This window comes from Agelaius phoeniceus, chromosome Z (assembly GCF_051311805.1).
Source record: "Agelaius phoeniceus isolate bAgePho1 chromosome Z, bAgePho1.hap1, whole genome shotgun sequence".
NCBI classification, from domain to species: domain Eukaryota; kingdom Metazoa; phylum Chordata; class Aves; order Passeriformes; family Icteridae; genus Agelaius; species Agelaius phoeniceus.
In genome coordinates this window covers 84810707-84829523 of record NC_135303.1, presented here as the reverse complement: position 1 = coordinate 84829523, position 18817 = coordinate 84810707, and the positions used below count along the sequence as shown (strand labels likewise).

General features: G+C 40.3%; 1 protein-coding gene across 12 annotated transcripts in view; it reads left to right on the top strand.

Annotated features, from left to right (window-relative positions):
- Positions 1-18817, top strand: part of UNC13B (unc-13 homolog B) — a 207700-nt gene that overhangs the window by 138138 nt on the left and 50745 nt on the right. For all 12 annotated transcript variants that reach the window (XM_077171834.1, XM_077171833.1, XM_077171835.1 and 9 more), the window contains 7 exons: positions 8333-8502; positions 9359-9474; positions 11293-11456; positions 13473-13623; positions 14619-14687; positions 16924-17013; positions 18465-18599. In XM_077171834.1, coding sequence (XP_077027949.1) covers positions 8333-8502; positions 9359-9474; positions 11293-11456; positions 13473-13623; positions 14619-14687; positions 16924-17013; positions 18465-18599 — 895 coding nt within the window. The remainder of the gene's footprint in view (positions 1-8332; positions 8503-9358; positions 9475-11292; positions 11457-13472; positions 13624-14618; positions 14688-16923; positions 17014-18464; positions 18600-18817) is intronic.

Sequence of the window (18817 nt, the reverse complement as noted above, 5' to 3'; positions counted from 1 at the left end):
GATGTTCCGAGAGAATGCTAAAGGGAAAGGAGAATATTTAAATCAAGAGCTATTGTTCCTGGCTAAAAAAATTCCTTGTAACATGAGAGTAAAATTCGTGTAAAAGACTAAGGAAACTTCTGTGGCCTATTTCTGGGATCTGCTACTATTTGGCAACCAAGTTTAAAGGTAATTAGTTTCAGTTGTCTGCAACACCAGCAGCCTCTTCTTTCAGTTTTGGAACATCAATGCAACAGTAACTCAAAGGAGTTATTGTTGCAAGGGAGAGCTTCCAAGATTACCAATGTGTTGAGGTCTGAAGTTAAAGCAAAGTCTGGAGGCACAATTCTTTAGATAACATTGTTCTATCCTGCTTTTATTGAATAAGTATATATTACTTATATATTACTCAATTTGTCATTGAAGATGTTAAAAACCAAAATGGAGACTTGAAATCCAACTACTGTTTTCTGGCTGATCTCATTCAACATCAACAATCTTTATTTCCTTTAATGTGGAAGGTCTTCCATTGTACCATCTCGCTTCTTCATTTCTTTTCCTCCCTGTTCTTTCCTAAACTGCTTGGGGGGGAGCTCTCTCTGCAAAGTGCAATTCCTTTGTGTTTTAAAATCAGTTTCATATCAGTCCAGCTTTGTCTTTACAATGTACAGTAGAAACAAAATTATTTTTAAGCAGTTTTGAGCTACTCATTAACATCAGAAAAATCCTACTGCTATTTTGAATGAGTACGCCCCTGGCTTTATTCTTAGTTTAATCCGTGGTAACATTTCTGCTTGGTAAGTGGTAAGAATGCTTAGGTGCCATTTGGATAACTCTAGTCACAATAGCAGCAAGTCTGTGTGGGAGCCTTAAGGACCTTGATTTACCATGCCAAGTAGTTACCATGGTATTTGCAGTGTGCTCCCTTCTAATTTTAGGAGCCTCAGCAAATACTCTGTTTAAAGATAGATAGCCAAGTGTGATAAATGTCACCATTTTAACGGTGACACTGTTTAGACTTATTGGCCATGTCTGTGATTCAGCAGATAACATGCTCTTGGACATTAGAGCTGATGCTACTTTCTGTCTTGCCTATGGTGGTTGCCTTCCTTGCCTTGAAGAAGCAAGAGCAGATGAAGGAAATGAGCATAGTTTCCACACTGATGGCTGGAGAGCATTCAGTACTGCAGTTTATTGTTTCATTAGAAGGTGTCAAAATTCACCTTCTGCTGGATGAGGAGAGAGTAATTTAGAAGTGTGTGCAGCACTGGTTTTCTACACACCCGTGTTTCTATTTTGCATTTATGGATCTTTTTGCAGCTTACATCTTTTTAGGTTCTAAAATTTTCTAATCAAATGGAAATTTAATTCAACACATTCAGGCCCAAAATACCCATTACATACCAGGCTTTTTTAGAAGAGATTGTCAGGTCAATCAAGAGATTGTCAAATTTTATGGGGTTGGATGGGAAGGTGTCTTTGATTCTTGAAATGAGGTTAATTTCTTGTAGTGAGAGAAAGGTGTGCTGGTAGTTACTGAAAGCCTTGCAGTAGATATGTGAAAGCTTTGATGTTCAAAATGGTTAAACAATTAAAAAGGAGCAAGATGTGTAAGTAGAGAGGTCAGGTCAGTTACTAATGTGTGTGTCAACAGTGCTGGCTTGGTGGACTTGTTTGTTGCTGATGTTCATTAGGTGCCTAGTGCCTTCCATGTGATCACTATTCCAATGTGTTTTCAATGGTTGAATGTAGAGCCAGAAATCTGTGTGCACAGTCATTAAAACCATAACACTGTTGTTATAACCACGGCATGAATAAAGGTACATGTTGTACAAATTAGTGATACAATTCTTTCCATAAGCTCAATAAAGTTTATTAAAAGCAGCTTAAATAGGTTTGAAAATTTTTATGTCTCTGGTATTTTAAATAGGGGGGTTTGTACTTATTTACAGTGATTGACAGAAAAATATATAAACTTAAACATCTCTCCCTAAAAATGGCTTTGTTCGTTTTCCATGTATTTTCAGAAAAAAAAAAGTGGTAGGTTTGACCCAATTCTAAAGTACAGATTTAGAATCATATTTTAGAAAAGGCAAAGTTCAAAATGCTTTGGGTTTCCATTATAAGTGCTTTTTAGGTCATTACTAGCCTCTGTAACTGTAGGCATCTGCTTTGATTAATCACCAGTTCTTGCAGTGTGTTCATGTTGCCTGAGCAAGCAATTTGCAGGCTGTTACTTTCTGAAAATTATCTCTTTTTATATTTACATCTATAGCTTTAGGAAATAGGTTGTTATGGAGAGATTTTTGTATATTTTATCAGCATTTGAAGACCTTTGAAAACATAAGGTGTTGATTTTTCTGCTCTGCTCAAAGTGTTGCAGGCTTGATGTAGACTCTGCATATGTGATGCTTGGCAGCAGGAAGCTTGGTGGGGGACTCCAGCCACTGCTGTAGCATAGTGTTCTGTGAACATGCACTAAGGAAACCCTGCTTTCCTTGGATTTACATCCTTTCCTCCTGCAGTAAATCCTGATTTCTTTCCTCTAGTTGTGATGAGCAGGCTTATAGATGTCCTCCTCCATTTGCTGTGTTCTCTCCCCATGCCCTGAGCTCTATTCCCTTGCCCTCAGCTCTAGCTGGACAGAAGGCAGCATGTGTCCTGCCTGCAGCTGGATTCTGAGGTGTGTGTAGTGGTTGGTCCATGAGAGCCAGCTGGCTGCAGGCTTTCCAGGGACAGCAGCTGGTATGGGTTTCTCTTCTCAATCTAGCTGTTGTTTTTTTCTCACAAAACCTGTTGGAACATAGAAGCTTTCATAACAAGTCTGCATAACTCTTGTTTCCTTAGGAAGCAGTCCAGTAATATTAGAAGGAAGCTATTTTTGCCATATTCAGTGCAATTAAAACAAGACAGTAATTCCCCATTTGGACATGTTTTAGACTGTTGGTGAAAATTACAGGGCTCCTGGAATCTTTTTTTTCTGTAAAGGCTGAAGTTGAGCATCATTTTGCATGGGTTACAATAGGAGACAGTGCTTAGGAGGATAAAGCTGACCACAGGGCAATTTCAGCTTTAAAGGGAGAGCTCTGGGATTGTTTGGAGGCAGCTTTTCCGTACCTTTTGTTCAGGGAATGCCATAATCTTTAAAGACTGTGAGTACTAAATGTTACTGTTCTCTCTGGCGTAGGTGCAAAATTACTTGTTCATTTTACATTAATATCCCCTTGAAGTTGTATGGTTTGAGTACAGCTGTGTTTGAGGCTTTGAATGGTGGGTATGAAGTCATTGCCTGGAACAGATTACATTGTCTCTGAACAGGTTGCAAGAGGCATGTTTATTCTTTCTCACTGCAGAAGAATAACTGAGTTAAAATGAATGCAGGGCCTCCTGCTAGCAGACAGCAAATATTTTACTGTGCAGAGCCCACATGATATGAATACCTGTTAATCCTTTGGGAATGGTGCTACTCTCAAGTAACCACTATCTAGTTACCCAAAGGCTTCTGTTTCCTCCCAAAATTTTCCTTTTAGCTGCTGAGCAAGTTGTCAAGCTCAACATCTTTCAGTTATCTCTGTGATTATATGTGCTGTTCCAGAGCTGTGTTTTAGACTTCTTCTTTTAGACTTCTATCTGTTATAAACACAGATCACTGTGTTTATAACAATTGCAACTGTCCCCCTCAGAGTCCCTTCACTGTGTGGCAGAGGCCATCCAGTTTGTCTTGCTTTCTTTAATCTCCAGGTACTGCAGGTACTGAAGCTGGCACTCTGATAAAATCTCACTTGTTTTCCTGCTCAGTTACCAACATGAGACTTAAATCTGAATGCAGACCTGATGCCTCGTGGCAAGCACCAATTGGAAAGCTGAGTTAATGTAGCTAGTGATATAAAATGCAGAATCACTTCATCTGCTCTTTGTAGTTAGACGAGGTGCACCATTAATTTGTCAGTTGGTGTTGTAACATTGGGTAACAGCAAATGATTGTACTTGTTCTCCTAAGAAAAGAGCTTCATGCTAGTAAGAAGTGAAAACTCATTTCTTTGTTCTTAGACAGCAACAACGGGCTCTCAGGGCATATTATTGTGCTGTCATGCTTAACTTACAAAGTACTAAGGATTTTCCTTCGTTCTCTTTCCACTCTGATTTTGCCTTAGGTGTTTTCTCCACTGTCCTTTTTTCTCCCTAAAAGAGGAGTCTTGTCATCATTTAGAAATGAGCCTCTTCTGAGAAGTTTTTGCCTTCCATTCTTGCTGTGGTTGGCCACAGCTCAGCTGCCACTTGGACCCTGCAATGTTTTGACACTTCATTTGTACCACATTTGAATCCTCCTGCTTTTTCAGTTGTACCATTTCTCAAAACAACTTTTTTTCTGCTCCTCCTCTGTATGTTGTTGCAACTTTTTACTGGTCTTTCACATACTGGTTGCTACAACTACTCCTTCCTTTCTCATTTTCCACAAAATAACTACCTTTTTTTAGGCTTTGCTCCTCAGAAGCAGAACTGTACTCTTCAAATGACCACAGGTCCTAACATCATGCTGATCTGTTCTCTCCTTTGCATTTTCCCACCTCCAGTACTCTCATCCATTATTTCTTCAAGCAGGTCTTCACTTTCTTTCTTTCTTTTTTTTTTTAGCATTTTATGAAAAGTTCCCTGCACTGGACTGTGGAACTTTACAGGCCCTTCTTCAGAACTGTGTCAGCAGGAAGGAAACTGCTCACAGAATATGAACACACAGACATTCACCAGACTCTTTGAACCATAAATATTTTTGGTTCAATTCCAAAAAAACCCCAGAAATACAATAAAACTACTTAATTCTGGGCTCAACTGACCTACATTAAAATCTGCAAAATGTTGTTGCTTCCTCTGGTCTTTTACTTCCCTTGTCTGTTCTTGTGTAAATCTATGTGTTGTGTTTTGTCTTTATTAGCCTGTCAGCTCTACAGGGTAGAATTAGCAAATTCAGCATAAATATTGTTGGGGTTTTTGTTTTGAAGAATGAATCATTGGTTCAGAAGTAGTATTCTGGTCATTTTTTGACACTTCTCCTTTTTCTTTCTCTCCACGTTTTGAAGGAGATGAGGCACAGTCAATGCCCTGTCCCAGATGCCTGACATCATCCAAGCCCATCTGTCCCAGCTTTTACAGACTGGCAGGGATCTCAGAACTAAGAATCATTTCCTACAGTTTTTTTTCAGAAGTTGGAGCTGCATTAGAGGGATACAAATTACTAACTTCGTTGTGGGAGGAACTATAGTGCAAATTCAACAGTTGCTTGTTCTGTTTAGCCACCAATATACTAATTACTGTGTGTGTGGGCATGTCACTGTGTGAGCAGACCAGAATTAACCACATCTTCGTGTGCTCTCGTGCTTCCCCTCAGCTGGGCATGGGAAGAGACCCAAATATTGACAGTGCAGGGGACGTGTGTGGGTGTTGGGGCTTCGGTGCTGTGTAAGACTAAAGGGGAATGTGGCAAAATGGATCGAGCTAGAGAGTGGGATAGTGAGCAAGTCAGCAGAACCGGGCTCAGCTGCTTCCAGTGCAGCAACGACTGGCTTGAGGCAGAAAATCTTAATGGGAAAAAAAAATCTGATTTTAATTTTTCTTTTAGATTTCGTATGCTCTTTCTGGAAAATGTAACTTCATTTGGTAGCTTGAAGTGTAAAAGCAAGTGCTTTTATAAAAATGGCACCACTCCAAACACTGAGACAATATGGGTAAAAAATAAAGGGTTTGAGCCATGTACATAGCAAACCTGGTTTCTAATCTCTTGATCTCTGAAATGGACCTGAAAGTATTTGGTAATTTCTTCCTTTTGGTGGGGTCACAGAGTGTTTCTTTTCTCTGCATCCTCTTGGGAAAAGCTGTGAGAGCTCAGCTGTAGGAGGGTGGACAGACATGTGTGTGCATGCAGTGAAATCAAGCTTCATAAAAACATAACAAGAAGTGGGGCAGGCATCTTGAGAAATATACCAGCTGCTGTATTAATGATGGGGAGAGCTTCTAGCAGCAGAGCTTGTTAGCCACAGTCTTATGGAGTTGTGTCACTGTCACAAATTGGAAGCTATTAGCAAGCCCAAGTCTTCCAACATTCATGATTCTGTTTTGGCGTGCTCACTTAACAGTGAACTGGTTTTGACGCAACTGTGTTACTTCACCAAATCAAGGACTATGGTTCCACAGACTTACTCTTTTGGTGGTAAGCTACCAGCTCAAGGCTTTCAGCTGTGGTAAGCAAGTGGTAAAGCTCACTCTCTGGCATGGCACCAGCACAAAGAAAGCAAATTGAACAGCCTCTTAAAAACAACAAGGAAAGGTGTGGTAAAATAGAAGCTTTAGTAGCTCAGTAAAAGCTAGTGGAAAGCTTCCTGTAGGATGTTGCAGTGAATTATGCTGCTGTCTTTGAGTGAAGGATGCCAGCCACCTCAGGAGCAGGGGATGATGCGTGTGGGCCTGCTTAAGTTAGATTTAGGTTTGAACAGTCAACGTTTTCCTTGAGGAAGGACCATTGGAAGCAAAGAAAAAAGACTAAAGTGGTCCTAGCAAGAAGCTGTCAGCCAGAAGGTGATGTCTGAAGAATGCGTGTGTCCCAGTTGTGTTTTGAGGCACTTGTGCATTTCTGAACACTGAGCCTCTACAATGTGCCAGGCTGTACAGCAGTGCACTGTGTCAGGAAAAGAGGATTTCTTTTACATGCTTAGGCTGTATTGCTGGCAGACATGGCAAAGCACTCGGATAAATCTGAGAGCTACAAAGAGCAGCATTTCGAACCATTCCCTGCTTGTGAACACTTGTTTGCATGGTTTTGTTGGGAGGATATTCTTGAAGTAAAGGAGGAGGAAGAGGAGAGTGAAGATGGGAGACAAACATTGAACCTCTTTTATTCTGAACTCTAAATACAGATTTGATTGCACAGTAAAGGCAGGGAACAGTGATGTGCTCTGCCTGTGATCCGAGCTGCATGGAATTGCCTCTAACCTTTCCATATAATTCCCAGCTATTCCCCTCTACTGGAAAAATCAGTAGGAGGTGCATGGATGTCTGTTAAACATTGTCCAGAATCACAATGGTGGCAATAAGAGCCCAAATGGTTTCTTGGCAGAGAGCATGCTCATAACCAGCCACTGCCACATCCTATTGACCAGGCTTAGCAGAGCTCTTCTGACCCATTTCTTCTTTCTCCCTGTTGCTTAGCAACAGATACAGCATGTTAATGTTAAAAAGGCTGGAAAACAGGCCTTCAGCAGCAGTTGCCTGTTTTCATAGGTTTTATGTGCTTGAGGGTAGACATTTGTAGTGGTTATGGTGAGTAATCACCCTTGTCATGGTCTCATATGAGCATTCAAATTGCTTTATTGCATGCCCTGTAAATGAGCAGAGCTGTTATAATAAGGTTCTACCCACTTCTGACATCCAAGAGCCTGTTTGGATATACAAAAGATATCTGAAACACCTGAAAAATGGGGGTAGAGTCTTTAAATCCCATCTGTGCATTAAACTGGAGGGTGCTGATTCATCAAACAGTAAACTGCTTCTTTTAATTGAAATGTCTTTATTGATCTGCCCAGAGCACAAAGTATCAGTCTAAGCTGTGAATAATAGGCAGAATCAATTCTAGTAATTAAATACCAATGCTGTAACTACTGTATCACACCCGTTCTCCTCAGGCAGTGTGGTGTATCATCTGATTGTAATGTCTTATGCATTGATACACTACTGCTTTGTGACTTGCTTGAAGAAAGACTTCTACCTCCACCTGAACTATTTATCCTTTGTTAGAAACCAGCTCAAAGGGTGTTTGTCACAGGTCTTCACTGTGCTAACCTAGAAACTGCATAAAGACAGGTGGCCCTTACAGCCTACAGCTGAGCAGGAGGTCATTGATGGAGAGAGCTGTTGAAACCAGTTAGATGATGATTGTCATTTTTGTGGGGGTGTGTGCTGGCATTAACCAGCCTAGCTATCCCCTGGCTTCTGTAGGCTTCACAGCAAAACTGACAGCTGTGAAGAGAATTCCCAAGTTCTGTGTGCTGCTGCTGAGAGTGAGGACAAGCAGCAGAGTCACACTGCTTGAGAAGTCAGAAGTTGGTGGCTGAGGTCGGGCAGGGTTGTCATTCAGCATGCATTTGGAGTATTTGCCATGTCACAGGAGCATTTAGAGTGCACCAACAAGGTGTTGTGTTGTTCATATCAGACACTCCACTTTTGAATAAATGCACATTGTTTTCACTTTGCTAATGCATCTCTCTGATATTGGAGGAGTGGGTCAAGAGGAGTACAGAGAACGTAGCAAATAAATGTTGGCTGCATTGCACACTCTTAAAATTACATTTTCTCTTTTTTGCAGTGAGTGCCATAATTCCTCTGACCGGATCAAGGTGCGAGTGTGGGATGAAGATGATGACATCAAGTCTCGTGTCAAGCAGAGGCTGAAACGCGAGTCAGATGATTTCCTGGGGCAAACAATCATTGAAGTTCGCACTCTGAGTGGAGAAATGGATGTGTGGTACAACCTTGGTGAGCAGGGCCTTGGGGCTGAAAACTTGTTACGTGTTGGTTTGGGAATGTTTGAGAGCACTTGGATGCATGTGGAGAATTTACAAGAAGGGAAAAAAGTTTACATGGTTTCAGCAGCATATGATGCTGCTACAGAGCAGCTGCAAAGCTGATCCCAGTTAAAATGGAATGTAACCTGCCAGAAGGTTGATGTTTTTCTCTGTCAGCTATTTAAAAATATAATGGAAGAAATGCTTGGAGCACGACTCTTATTCCACGTGCTGTCCTGTGTTCTTTTTTTTGGTGTGAATACAAGCATTTTAGCACTCTGTAAGAACATCAGGTGCATTGCACTGGGCTGGCAAGTTGTTGAGACCTTTTTCAGTGACTGTTGTAAAGGGTACCAGCAAGCAATCAGATGGTGCTGAGTTGACAGGCACATGAACCTGTCATGTCCTAGGAGATCCAAAATCTTCTTCCAGCAGTTCCCAGGAGTTCAGGGCTATGGTGAAGTTAGGGACAAATTCCGCATCAGTCAGCCCTGTTCTCAGAAAGGAATCTGTCCTTGGTGGTTCTAGTTCAGCTGACTGAATCCAAGAGCCTATAGCACATTTGCTGGCAGAAAGGGTGTCTTATGTCCAAAAATGTGCATAGTTCTAATTAGATGTGTCATATTGAAGGTGTATCATGGCAGTTGTTTTGCTCATGTCTACCTAGTATTATTCAATGTTTTGAAAGAAAAGAGAAAGTTTTCACTGTGATGACTCAGCCCAGGTTCCAGCAGTTTCCAGCAGTTTCTTTTGCCAGTGTTGTCATCCTGAGATGGCCGTGCTCTGAACATGAACAATGCAATAATTGCTGATGGTTTGCCTTCTAGAGAAGCGAACAGATAAGTCTGCAGTGTCCGGGGCTATTCGCCTACAAATCAGTGTGGAGATCAAAGGCGAAGAGAAAGTGGCTCCATACCATGTTCAGTACACTTGCCTTCATGAGGTAAGAAGTGTGAATATCTGTTCATTCTGACTATTGAAAAAGCAATTTTCTGATCTTTATTTTCTTGAAATGTTCCTCCTTGCCCTAGGTGAGCTTTCTTTTCCCTGCTATGCAGTGGTAACACACTGAATCATCAAACCCACATTTGTCAGGGAGCAGCTTTAAGCTGTCTCTCCGACACTGGCTGGCTCAGTGTGTCCCAGTGTCACAGCTGTGCTACTGTCAGAGATCAGGCTTTGGTTTCACTCAGAACCCATGATGAGTTTAAGGTGGAGAAACCTGTGAATTTCCTTGAGTGATGTTTTCAGCAGGTACTGTATCTCTGTCTTTCTTTAGAGGAAGCATACTAAAATGCATTATGAGTAAATTCTGATTGAGGAGTCTCTGTCTTGGGCTGTTAAGTGATGCAGGTATTGGTGGTATAAATTCTTTTGTCCTGCTGCAGTGGTGTGTAGTCATGAACAGCGGTTGGGGAGCAGAAGATTAAGCTGAGGTTTCTGGGTACTGACTTGTCTCAGGATGGACTGAGCTAGACAAGCAGTGCTGCAGAAGTTGGGAGAAATCCAAAGATGACTTGTGAGAAAGACTAAAGGGAAAACCCTGTCTTGGAGAGATGCCCAGTCTGTCTGTGTCAAAGAAAAGGCAGGCAGCAGGGTCAGTCTCAAAAGTGCCTGAATAAGGAAGAGTAGTCAGAACCCTGTATACAAGAATATCCTGAGGTCAGTGAGGGTTAAGAAAATTCATCTTACACAGAGAAGGACAGTGGTATCACAGAAAGGAATGTTAATCTACAGGAACAGTATATTTATCCAGCCACTGAGCTGGAGGAGCTCTGTGGTGTCTTCTGCCCTTACTAGGGAACTCTCTGTAAGACAAGTATGAAGCTCAGAAAGTAGGCTTCTTTTAGTAGGCTGTATTGTATCCTTCAATACATATTTATTATTTTTCATTTCAGTGATGGCTACTATTTAGTAAGCTGTTTTGGTTTTGTCCTTTGAACATGCATGTTCATTTGCTGCTCTTTTTTTTGCAAATAGGTATCTTCTTAACTATCACATTTTTCTTTTGTGTATTCTAAAAGGAAGATGATTTGCAGCAAGAATAATATAATCAGGAAAAATAGTACTGTAAAGCAGAGTCCTCTAGCTACTAATGAGATCATTAGACTTCTGCATCGCTTACTGTAGGGAGCCACTCTCTGAAAGGCTGATGAATCTGTAAGTGACATGAATTTGAGGATTACTGTGAAGCCCACTGAGCTGAATGTGCAATTTCTGCATAGCAATACTAAGCTGAAAACTTTTGCAGTGTTAGATAAAGTGAAAGGTTACATTGAATAATAATAATGCGAGTATCTAGTTGTTAGGGGCGATCTTAAGGCTATCCTTTTCAGGAAGAGAAATCTGTTTGGACTGTTCTGTATAATAATAATTACAATCCTGATACAGAGCTGTAACGTCAGCTAGTTTAAATAGCTTGTCCATATTAAGGCATTTTCATGATGAGGACAGAAATGCGTAGGTTTGAGGAAAACTAATTAGTGTATGGTTTCAGTGCACTGAAGCACTCTTCTGAATCATTCACATTGTCTACTGGGTAAAGTTGTAGGTATGCATGTGAAAAATTCAGCTATGAGATTCGTTCAAGAAGAAAAGAAGGTAAAAGCAGAAAATACAGAGTGGGCAAGGGGAAAATAGAGGAGGAGAACAAAGAAATTTGTGATAGTGCCACCCCATCAGCAGTTTCATGCTCTTCATGAATCTTGCTTAGTGGCTTCAGCAGCCTCACATACAGACTTGTCCTTGTTTTGTTTTTCAGAACCTCTTTCACCATCTCACGGATGTGCAAGGGAATGGGGTGGTGAAGATCCCTGATGCCAAAGGAGATGATGCATGGAAGGTGTATTTTGATGAGACAGCCCAAGAGATCGTGGATGAATTTGCAATGCGTTACGGCATTGAGTCAATATACCAGGCCATGACGTAAGATGCATTTCCTGTGTTCCTTAGTGCAGATAATTGGTGTAACTGATGGATGTAACTCTCACTGTTTAGCAGGTGAAGTGTATTGATAATGGAAAGCTTGGCAGTGGCAGCTGCTCCTTACGGGTCTTACTGTGAATGGGAAGAGACTTCCTGTCTTTGAATCCCTGGTGTCCTCAAAGTCTAAAAATTACTGTCTGCTGTTTCTGTTTTGAGACTCCCCAACCTCTCTGAGAGATCTTCTGTTAAAAAGGTGTTGGTCAAGGTTCCCACTGAAGGTTTCTGATGATACGAGAAGGGATGAGGTTTTGTGGAAGCATTTGTCCTAGATGTCTGTTGAGTTACAGGTCTTTGAAGACACTGATTTCCCAGGTGCTGCTGAAAGCACTTCCAGAAAGTTTCCGTAATGTTGCCAGTGATTTGTCCTCTTTGGAGTTAGGTTAATGCAGTTCTGTATCTTCAAAGAACCTTCTCCTGGTCACTATACTTTTACTTGGATTTGGGATTAGTTATTCTTCTTCTTAAAGACTACTATTGCTATACTTAGCTCATTTCTTATTTCAAATGTAATATAAAATGTAGCAGACAAAAGTGAACTTTTTCACATTAGAAGCTAAAAGTTTTGGGTTATGGGTCCTTAGATGAGTTATGAGCTGCATTTATGTCACCTTACAAGCAGCTTTTCTGCCTATTGGTTTGAGCCAAAATGGAAAAGAATTGGCAGGTTTCACTGGAAGTCTAGTCACTGCTTATAGCAGGGCTAACTTGAAAGTTGGACTAGGCTGCTTGGAGATGTGAAAAATTTCCAAGGGTGAAGGTGGAAGCCTCTCTGATTAGACTGCCATTCCTCACAGCTTCTCTTCTTAAAGCTAAATGAAGACGTTTCATGTGCATATATTTACCCAGTGCCTAAATGACCAATTGGTATGTAAGTGTTATGTAACAAGCATGGTTTTAAACTTGAAGAGGTTAGATTTGGGATAGATAAAAGGACAAAATCTTTTACAGTGAAGGTGGTGACACAGTGCATGGATAGGCTAGGCTGCCCAGAGAGGTGGTAGATGTCCTGCCTAACCTGGAAGCTTAGGTTCAAGGTCATGTTGAATGGAATTTTGAGCAGCCTGGTGTGGTTGCAGCAGTGGGTTCCTGATCACTGCAGAGGTTGGACTAGATTACCTTTGAAGGTCCTCCCCAACCCAAACTGTTCTGTGATTCTATGAGTCCCTCAGGGAGAAAGTTACATTTGTAAAGTGGTTCCCAGATTAGATTGAATTTCTCAGTGAGTATTTCTGCATAAAAATGCCCCATCTCCTCTGCCTATTGAAATGAACTTGCCATTTCCCGTGATATAAGACCTCTTAAGCTCTGATTTTTTTTTTATTATTTTTTTTTAGGATTAAGAGATTTTAAAAAACTTTTTTAATCATTTCACAAGCCTGGATGCTCCTGGCATAATTCTGAGATTCCCTGGAGAAGGGTTCCCTGATTTTAATGACAGAATGGGAAAATGCAAATGTGTGTGCACACTTCTTGCAGACTGAATGGGTTAGCCATAAGGAATCACACATATCAGTGCAGCACAGAAATACTAGCATGTACTCTCGCTGGCCATTAATGCTTTCCAGCTGCTGCCACCTCATGACACCTCAGAACCTGTGTCTGCCTCAAGCAGCAGCAGCAAATCGTGTCGATTTCCTTGTGTCAGGCTTGGTTCTAGGAACTGGCACCAGGACCCAGGGTATCACTAAGTCACGTACTGTCGGCAGCAAATGGCTGACAAGCTGTTTTATGATCTGGAAATGGCTGCAGTGAAGGGATTTCTCTTTGTTTTGAGCTGTTGTCTAGATGGCACCTTTCTGAATAAAAGATCTGAGATGCTGGAGTTCTGTAAAGTGGTGAAACGTAACTTCCATCTGTTCATGGTTCCCGCCAGCACAAAGGGTCTGTTAAAGGGATAAAGTCAAGTCCTACTGCACAAAAGAGACCAGAATGACTTACATCACTGTCCTTTTGCAGGCATTTTGCATGTCTCTCTTCTAAATACATGTGCCCAGGCGTGCCAGCTGTGATGAGCACCTTACTTGCCAATATCAATGCTTATTATGCACACACCACTGCCTCCACAAATGTGTCTGCTTCGGACCGCTTTGCAGCCTCCAATTTTGGGGTAGGTTTGTGGGTTTGGTGATGTTGCGATTGGACTTCTTTAATTTGCTACAGTGCTTCCACCCTTGAGTAAATAATTTATTCTGTTTAAAGAACATTAAATTTGTGAGGAGTTCGAAGCAGTGGAACTCTTATACCAGACAAAGAGCATGGGTTTATTGTCTTCATCATCACACATTTCAGATATCAATCAATGTAACGCATTGTGATGTTGATTCTTTGTGTTCACATTACAGTGGAGCACAGATGGTATGAAATGAGCAAACGATACTAACTCTGCATATTAGTGCTGTTGGTAAAATATACCGTGCAATCTCCTAATTTCAGAACTTTGTTTTTTAAAAACAGCAACTGCTTTAGGAGGAAAAAAGCACCACCACAAAAGAAGTCTATCCCCTTAATGGTTAAAATGTTTTGTATATAATTTGTGGTGGAGTTGAGTATGCTGGAAAAGTATTTGGAAAAGCTCATGCTTCCCATCAGACTGAGAATTTATTAATAGATTGAGGAGGTGTTCACAATGCCAAATCAGAATTCAGTGGAGAGACCTGATCTCAAGAAGTTATGTCACAAGAAGCCTGTAGTACTTGTCACTTATCTAGATAAGATCACAGAGTTGTATCATTGCTCTGAATTAGACCCTTTTCTGCCTGTAATTTATTCATCTCTGAATAAGTATTTTCTCTCAAATACAAGTTTGGTGTAAATTGCAGATGGAAAGTCAGAATGGTTTTTGTTCTGCCTCTACTTCAGAGTGACAATGGAGTGTTTTTTCTGACAATTGTGATGTTTCACAGAACATCACAAATAATTACTGTTCTAAAGTAAATCCAAGAATTGAAAGAAAATACTGTTTGCACAATGCCATGTATCCATACTGCTTTCTCCTGCTCTCATGAGATCTCATACTGATTACCTGATACTTTGCTGCTTACTCTGAACATGGATTGGACAGTGGTGATATGTGAATGTTTATTGGTGCTCTCTGCTCAACAGAAAGAACGATTTGTAAAGCTTCTGGATCAGCTTCATAATTCACTTCGGATTGATCTCTCAATGTACAGGGTGAGTGGGAATAAACAGAATCCTTTCAGGTATTCTGGTGGGCAGAGTGGAAACACACCATTTGGAGTTCTCTTACATTTCTAACTTCTTGCATAGGAATTGTCATGACAAGCTTGTTCTCAACTGTACCATTTTGTTTTGCTCATGGACTGAACTTAGACCTCATTTTTTATTTCCATTGTAATTTGCTCAAGACTTTTGAAATAATTTGAGCAATGTGAGCTGTGCTTTTCTCTGATATTTCCCCAGAAGTTTCCAATCCAAGTTGGATTGGATAAAATAATTTGAATTGCTCTTATCAGCTACTTTGGGTATCATGTAAAAAGAGAAAATAGACTTGTTCTCCCCTACTATGAAAGAAATATTTTAGAGCACTGTGTTGTCAGTTATTTAAAGTTTGGCAAACTTGAATAACAATGTAAGGTCAGGTTTGAGATCCCCCCCACTTCAGCAGATTGTGAAGAGATGAGTTTCAGATGTTAGCATTAGTCCAACAAGCTTTATAAACCCTCCACTTTCTTTCCTTGCTAGTCCTGAGTCAATATTATCTTATCATATGACTTGGCTGTCTTTTTCCCTTAAATTCCTTGCTATATTATTTCAGTCAGTGACTAATTCATTGAAAAGTTTGAAAATTGTGGCAAAATGTGAGCTTAGATTTTATTTAGTTATCCACTTCTGATTTTAGCATTTACCTGAAACACAGAAAAATGTATAGAGGAGAAAAACATGAGAAGATAAAGAGAAGTGCATTAGGAAGACAAAAAAAAAAAGGAAAAGGGGAAAGGTGCAAAAGAAGATAAAAGGAATATTGTGTGAAGAGCTATTCTAAAGCTACATTACTAGAAAGAAAAGGTCTAAATAGAGGCAACTGATCCACGGAGTAGCAGAGGGAAAATTATCAACCCATGACAATAGGAATCTGTAACAGTGCTGCCTTTTTTGTTTGCTTGGTGTTCAGTAAAAGCTGCTTTTGGGTGGCTAATGCAACTGAAATGTGCACAAACAAGATCTTACATAAAGGACCAGGAGAGATTTGTGTAGTTTAAATAATATAGGTGTAATCTAATTGACGTTATATTTGGAGAAATGGCTGAAGCATTATGGGAGCATTTAGTAATTATTTTAAGACCCTAAAGGGCAGGTTAAGTTTTGAAAGAAAAGGTGTTAGTTTGCAGCTTTCCAAACAGGAGATAGCAATTGATATTCTTCAAATAGTTTGTATTTACGTCTTTACCCATGGAAGTCTTTGATTTTGGTAAATACCTTGAGTTCCAGAGAACCCATGTGTGGACAGCTTAACTTTTAAAAGGAGAGTTGTCCGAGAAGGACCATCTACAAATGACTGCAAAAAGCATTGAATTGCCTTCAGTGGTTAGCTGAACTTCAGTAATACTCAATTATTACTGTCAAGAGACAGCATATTTTTCTGCAAGTCCTCAGTAAAAAGTGAAAACTGTTCCCTTCTGCTCTTTTCACCTTCATATCTAATAATTTTTGAACGTGCAGATATAAAGAGATTATGTGAAGAGAAGGTCGCTCCTGCTGTTTTACTTGCAGCAAAACAAATCCCATCAGCTTGAATGTAAGAACATGCTGAGGAGCATGAATGCTGTTAAAGGACACAGGCCCACAGGAGACAGTGGGAATGTTGGAAAGGGCACAGTGCCTGAGGTTGGAAAGGGAAGAGTTTTGTGCAAAAACCAAAGCTAGCTGCATTCAGCATATGTATTTACATATGGCATCTCACAGGGTTCTATCTAGTTCCAGTACTGTCTTATGGGAACTGTGCTAATTTTTCCTTCTTAGTCTTGTTTACTTCTCTGGAGAGCTGTTGAATACACCACACCCCTTGGCATCTCAGAAGAGAAGCCAAAAACCGGAGCATTGAGTGCAGAAAGGAAAGGTCTCACACAACCTCAGGCAAAAGGCCAGGGCTGCCAGTGGTGAGGCTGTTCCCAGCCTGCTCCTTCTACAGCCAAGGAGACCATCCCTGCCACCAAGGGCTGTCAGTCTCCTGGCATCCACAGACTTTACATTTATATGAGAAGCTATTTAATTAAGCAAACAGATAAGCTTCTGCAGCAAAAAGGCCTTATTTATTGAGCATTGTTTTGACTGGTACAAGCTTCTTGAGCAGGAAATGTTTCCAAGACAGTTTCCTTATTTAGCACATGCTTGAAGCCTTGCATGGATCTGACTGCTTTCAAACAGGATTTCCCTTTTCTGTCAACAGAATAACTTCCCAGCCAGCAGCCGTGAGCGGCTGCAGGACCTGAAGTCTACAGTGGATTTGCTGACCAGCATCACTTTTTTCAGGATGAAGGTAGGGATATGGGTGGGGATGGGAATGGCATCTCTGCAGTTTTTTTTTTCCCCCCAGGAGTTGATTTCCCATTTTCAAACCATTGTTTCATGTTGTTTTTCTTTGGACACTTAAGGAAAATGGAAATAATCTGCTGACCATATATAAACATCCACATTTTGTCTTTAGTTTTCTGTATTTTGCATTATGAAGATGTAAATTGCTTTTCCCCTATTATTCTTGAGTCATAAAAATGGCACAACACTCTCCCACTCTCCCCCCTCCCTTGCAAAAAACCAGAAAAAAAATTGGAGAGGAGGAAGAATAAAGGGAATTGTCTAGTTTTAAGAAGATAATTTGCTTTTTTAATAACATTAGGAAGGTTTTTCACTATCTAGTAAATATTTTAGAGTTCTCTTGTGGAGGATCAGATACTAAAATGGGATAATATCTCTCAGTAGAGATCCAGGAGGGTTGTTATGAATGCTAATGTGCTGGTTTCAGAGTTAAGTTTATTGTCCTAGCAATATGTAATGAGATTATTTTATATTCCTGATTTTTAGCTTCTAAACTTTTTTTAAAAGATTACAACCTAATATTGTTGGTTAGTACATGCCACTTAAAAATGTTGATCTTATCAAAAACAAAGCAAGTGTTTAATTTGAGCTACTTCAAGAAATGCTTAAATTTTTACACGTAAGCCCTAGTGTAAATGATGATTTAGATCTTTATTTTAAGAGTATTCATTCAGACAGTCTGTCTGTGTTGGAAGCTTGATTTACAGAGATACTCTGAAAAGTTTAGAGGTACTGAAAATAACAAAATTGTCAGGTTATAGTTGTATTTGCAGGGTGACAATTGCCTGTCAGTTTAGTTTATAGTACCTCTGCAGCATTTTCCTAAAATAGTGTAACAACGAAATAATGAAAACAGCTGATGTTGCAAGAGGAGAAGGTGTATCATGGCATGTCCCTAATGATTCTGGTTGCTTTAAAATTCAATAAAGATTGTGATGAAAGATGTCCTTAATGAAAGTTTTTTGTATTTAAAGGCAGACGAGTGGTCTTTGGCAAGACTTTGCAGATCAGATGTAAACTGCTCTGCAGGTCTGTTGCACATTCTTCCCATGCTGTGGAAGATTGCCTGCAGGCTTTGTAACAAAGTCCTATAAATTCAGCAGAAATTGTGTGTTTGGCTCAGATTATACACATATCGAGCCACATGATGTCTGTTCTGGGGAATCTTCCTTGGCACATCAAAATCTCTTTTATGCTTCAAATGGTCCTGTGGGGAGATAAGTGTTGTCACTACTTTTTTATGCCTGTGGAGAGTGACCCATTTGTGGTTTCAGGTCACAGGTTGCTGAAAGCAGATCCACTAAGCCTTGAGTGGTTTCCAGAACACTGATGTCCTTTCCCTGTTTGATTTATGAACTGTGCTTTGTTTGACTCTCTTTGTTGTCCCCTTGCCAGGTCCAAGAGCTTCAGAGTCCACCCCGAGCTAGCCAGGTGGTGAAGGACTGTGTAAAAGCTTGCCTCAATTCCACATATGAGTACATTTTCAACAACTGTCATGAGCTGTACAGTCGGGAGTACCAGACAGATCCTGTGAGTAGCTGATAAGCAGGCAGAAATTGAATTTTTCTTATTTTCTTAAGATAATTACAAGAATAATAATTGATTCAAAAAGCCAGCCCAAACAAAGTTGTGTGACTTGTTATCTTCTGAATGCAGAAAATCTGTAATCAATTAATGAGCACTAATTAGTAAGGGGAGGATGATAATTGTTTTACACTAACTAATTATGATGTATTTTGCCAGCCTCA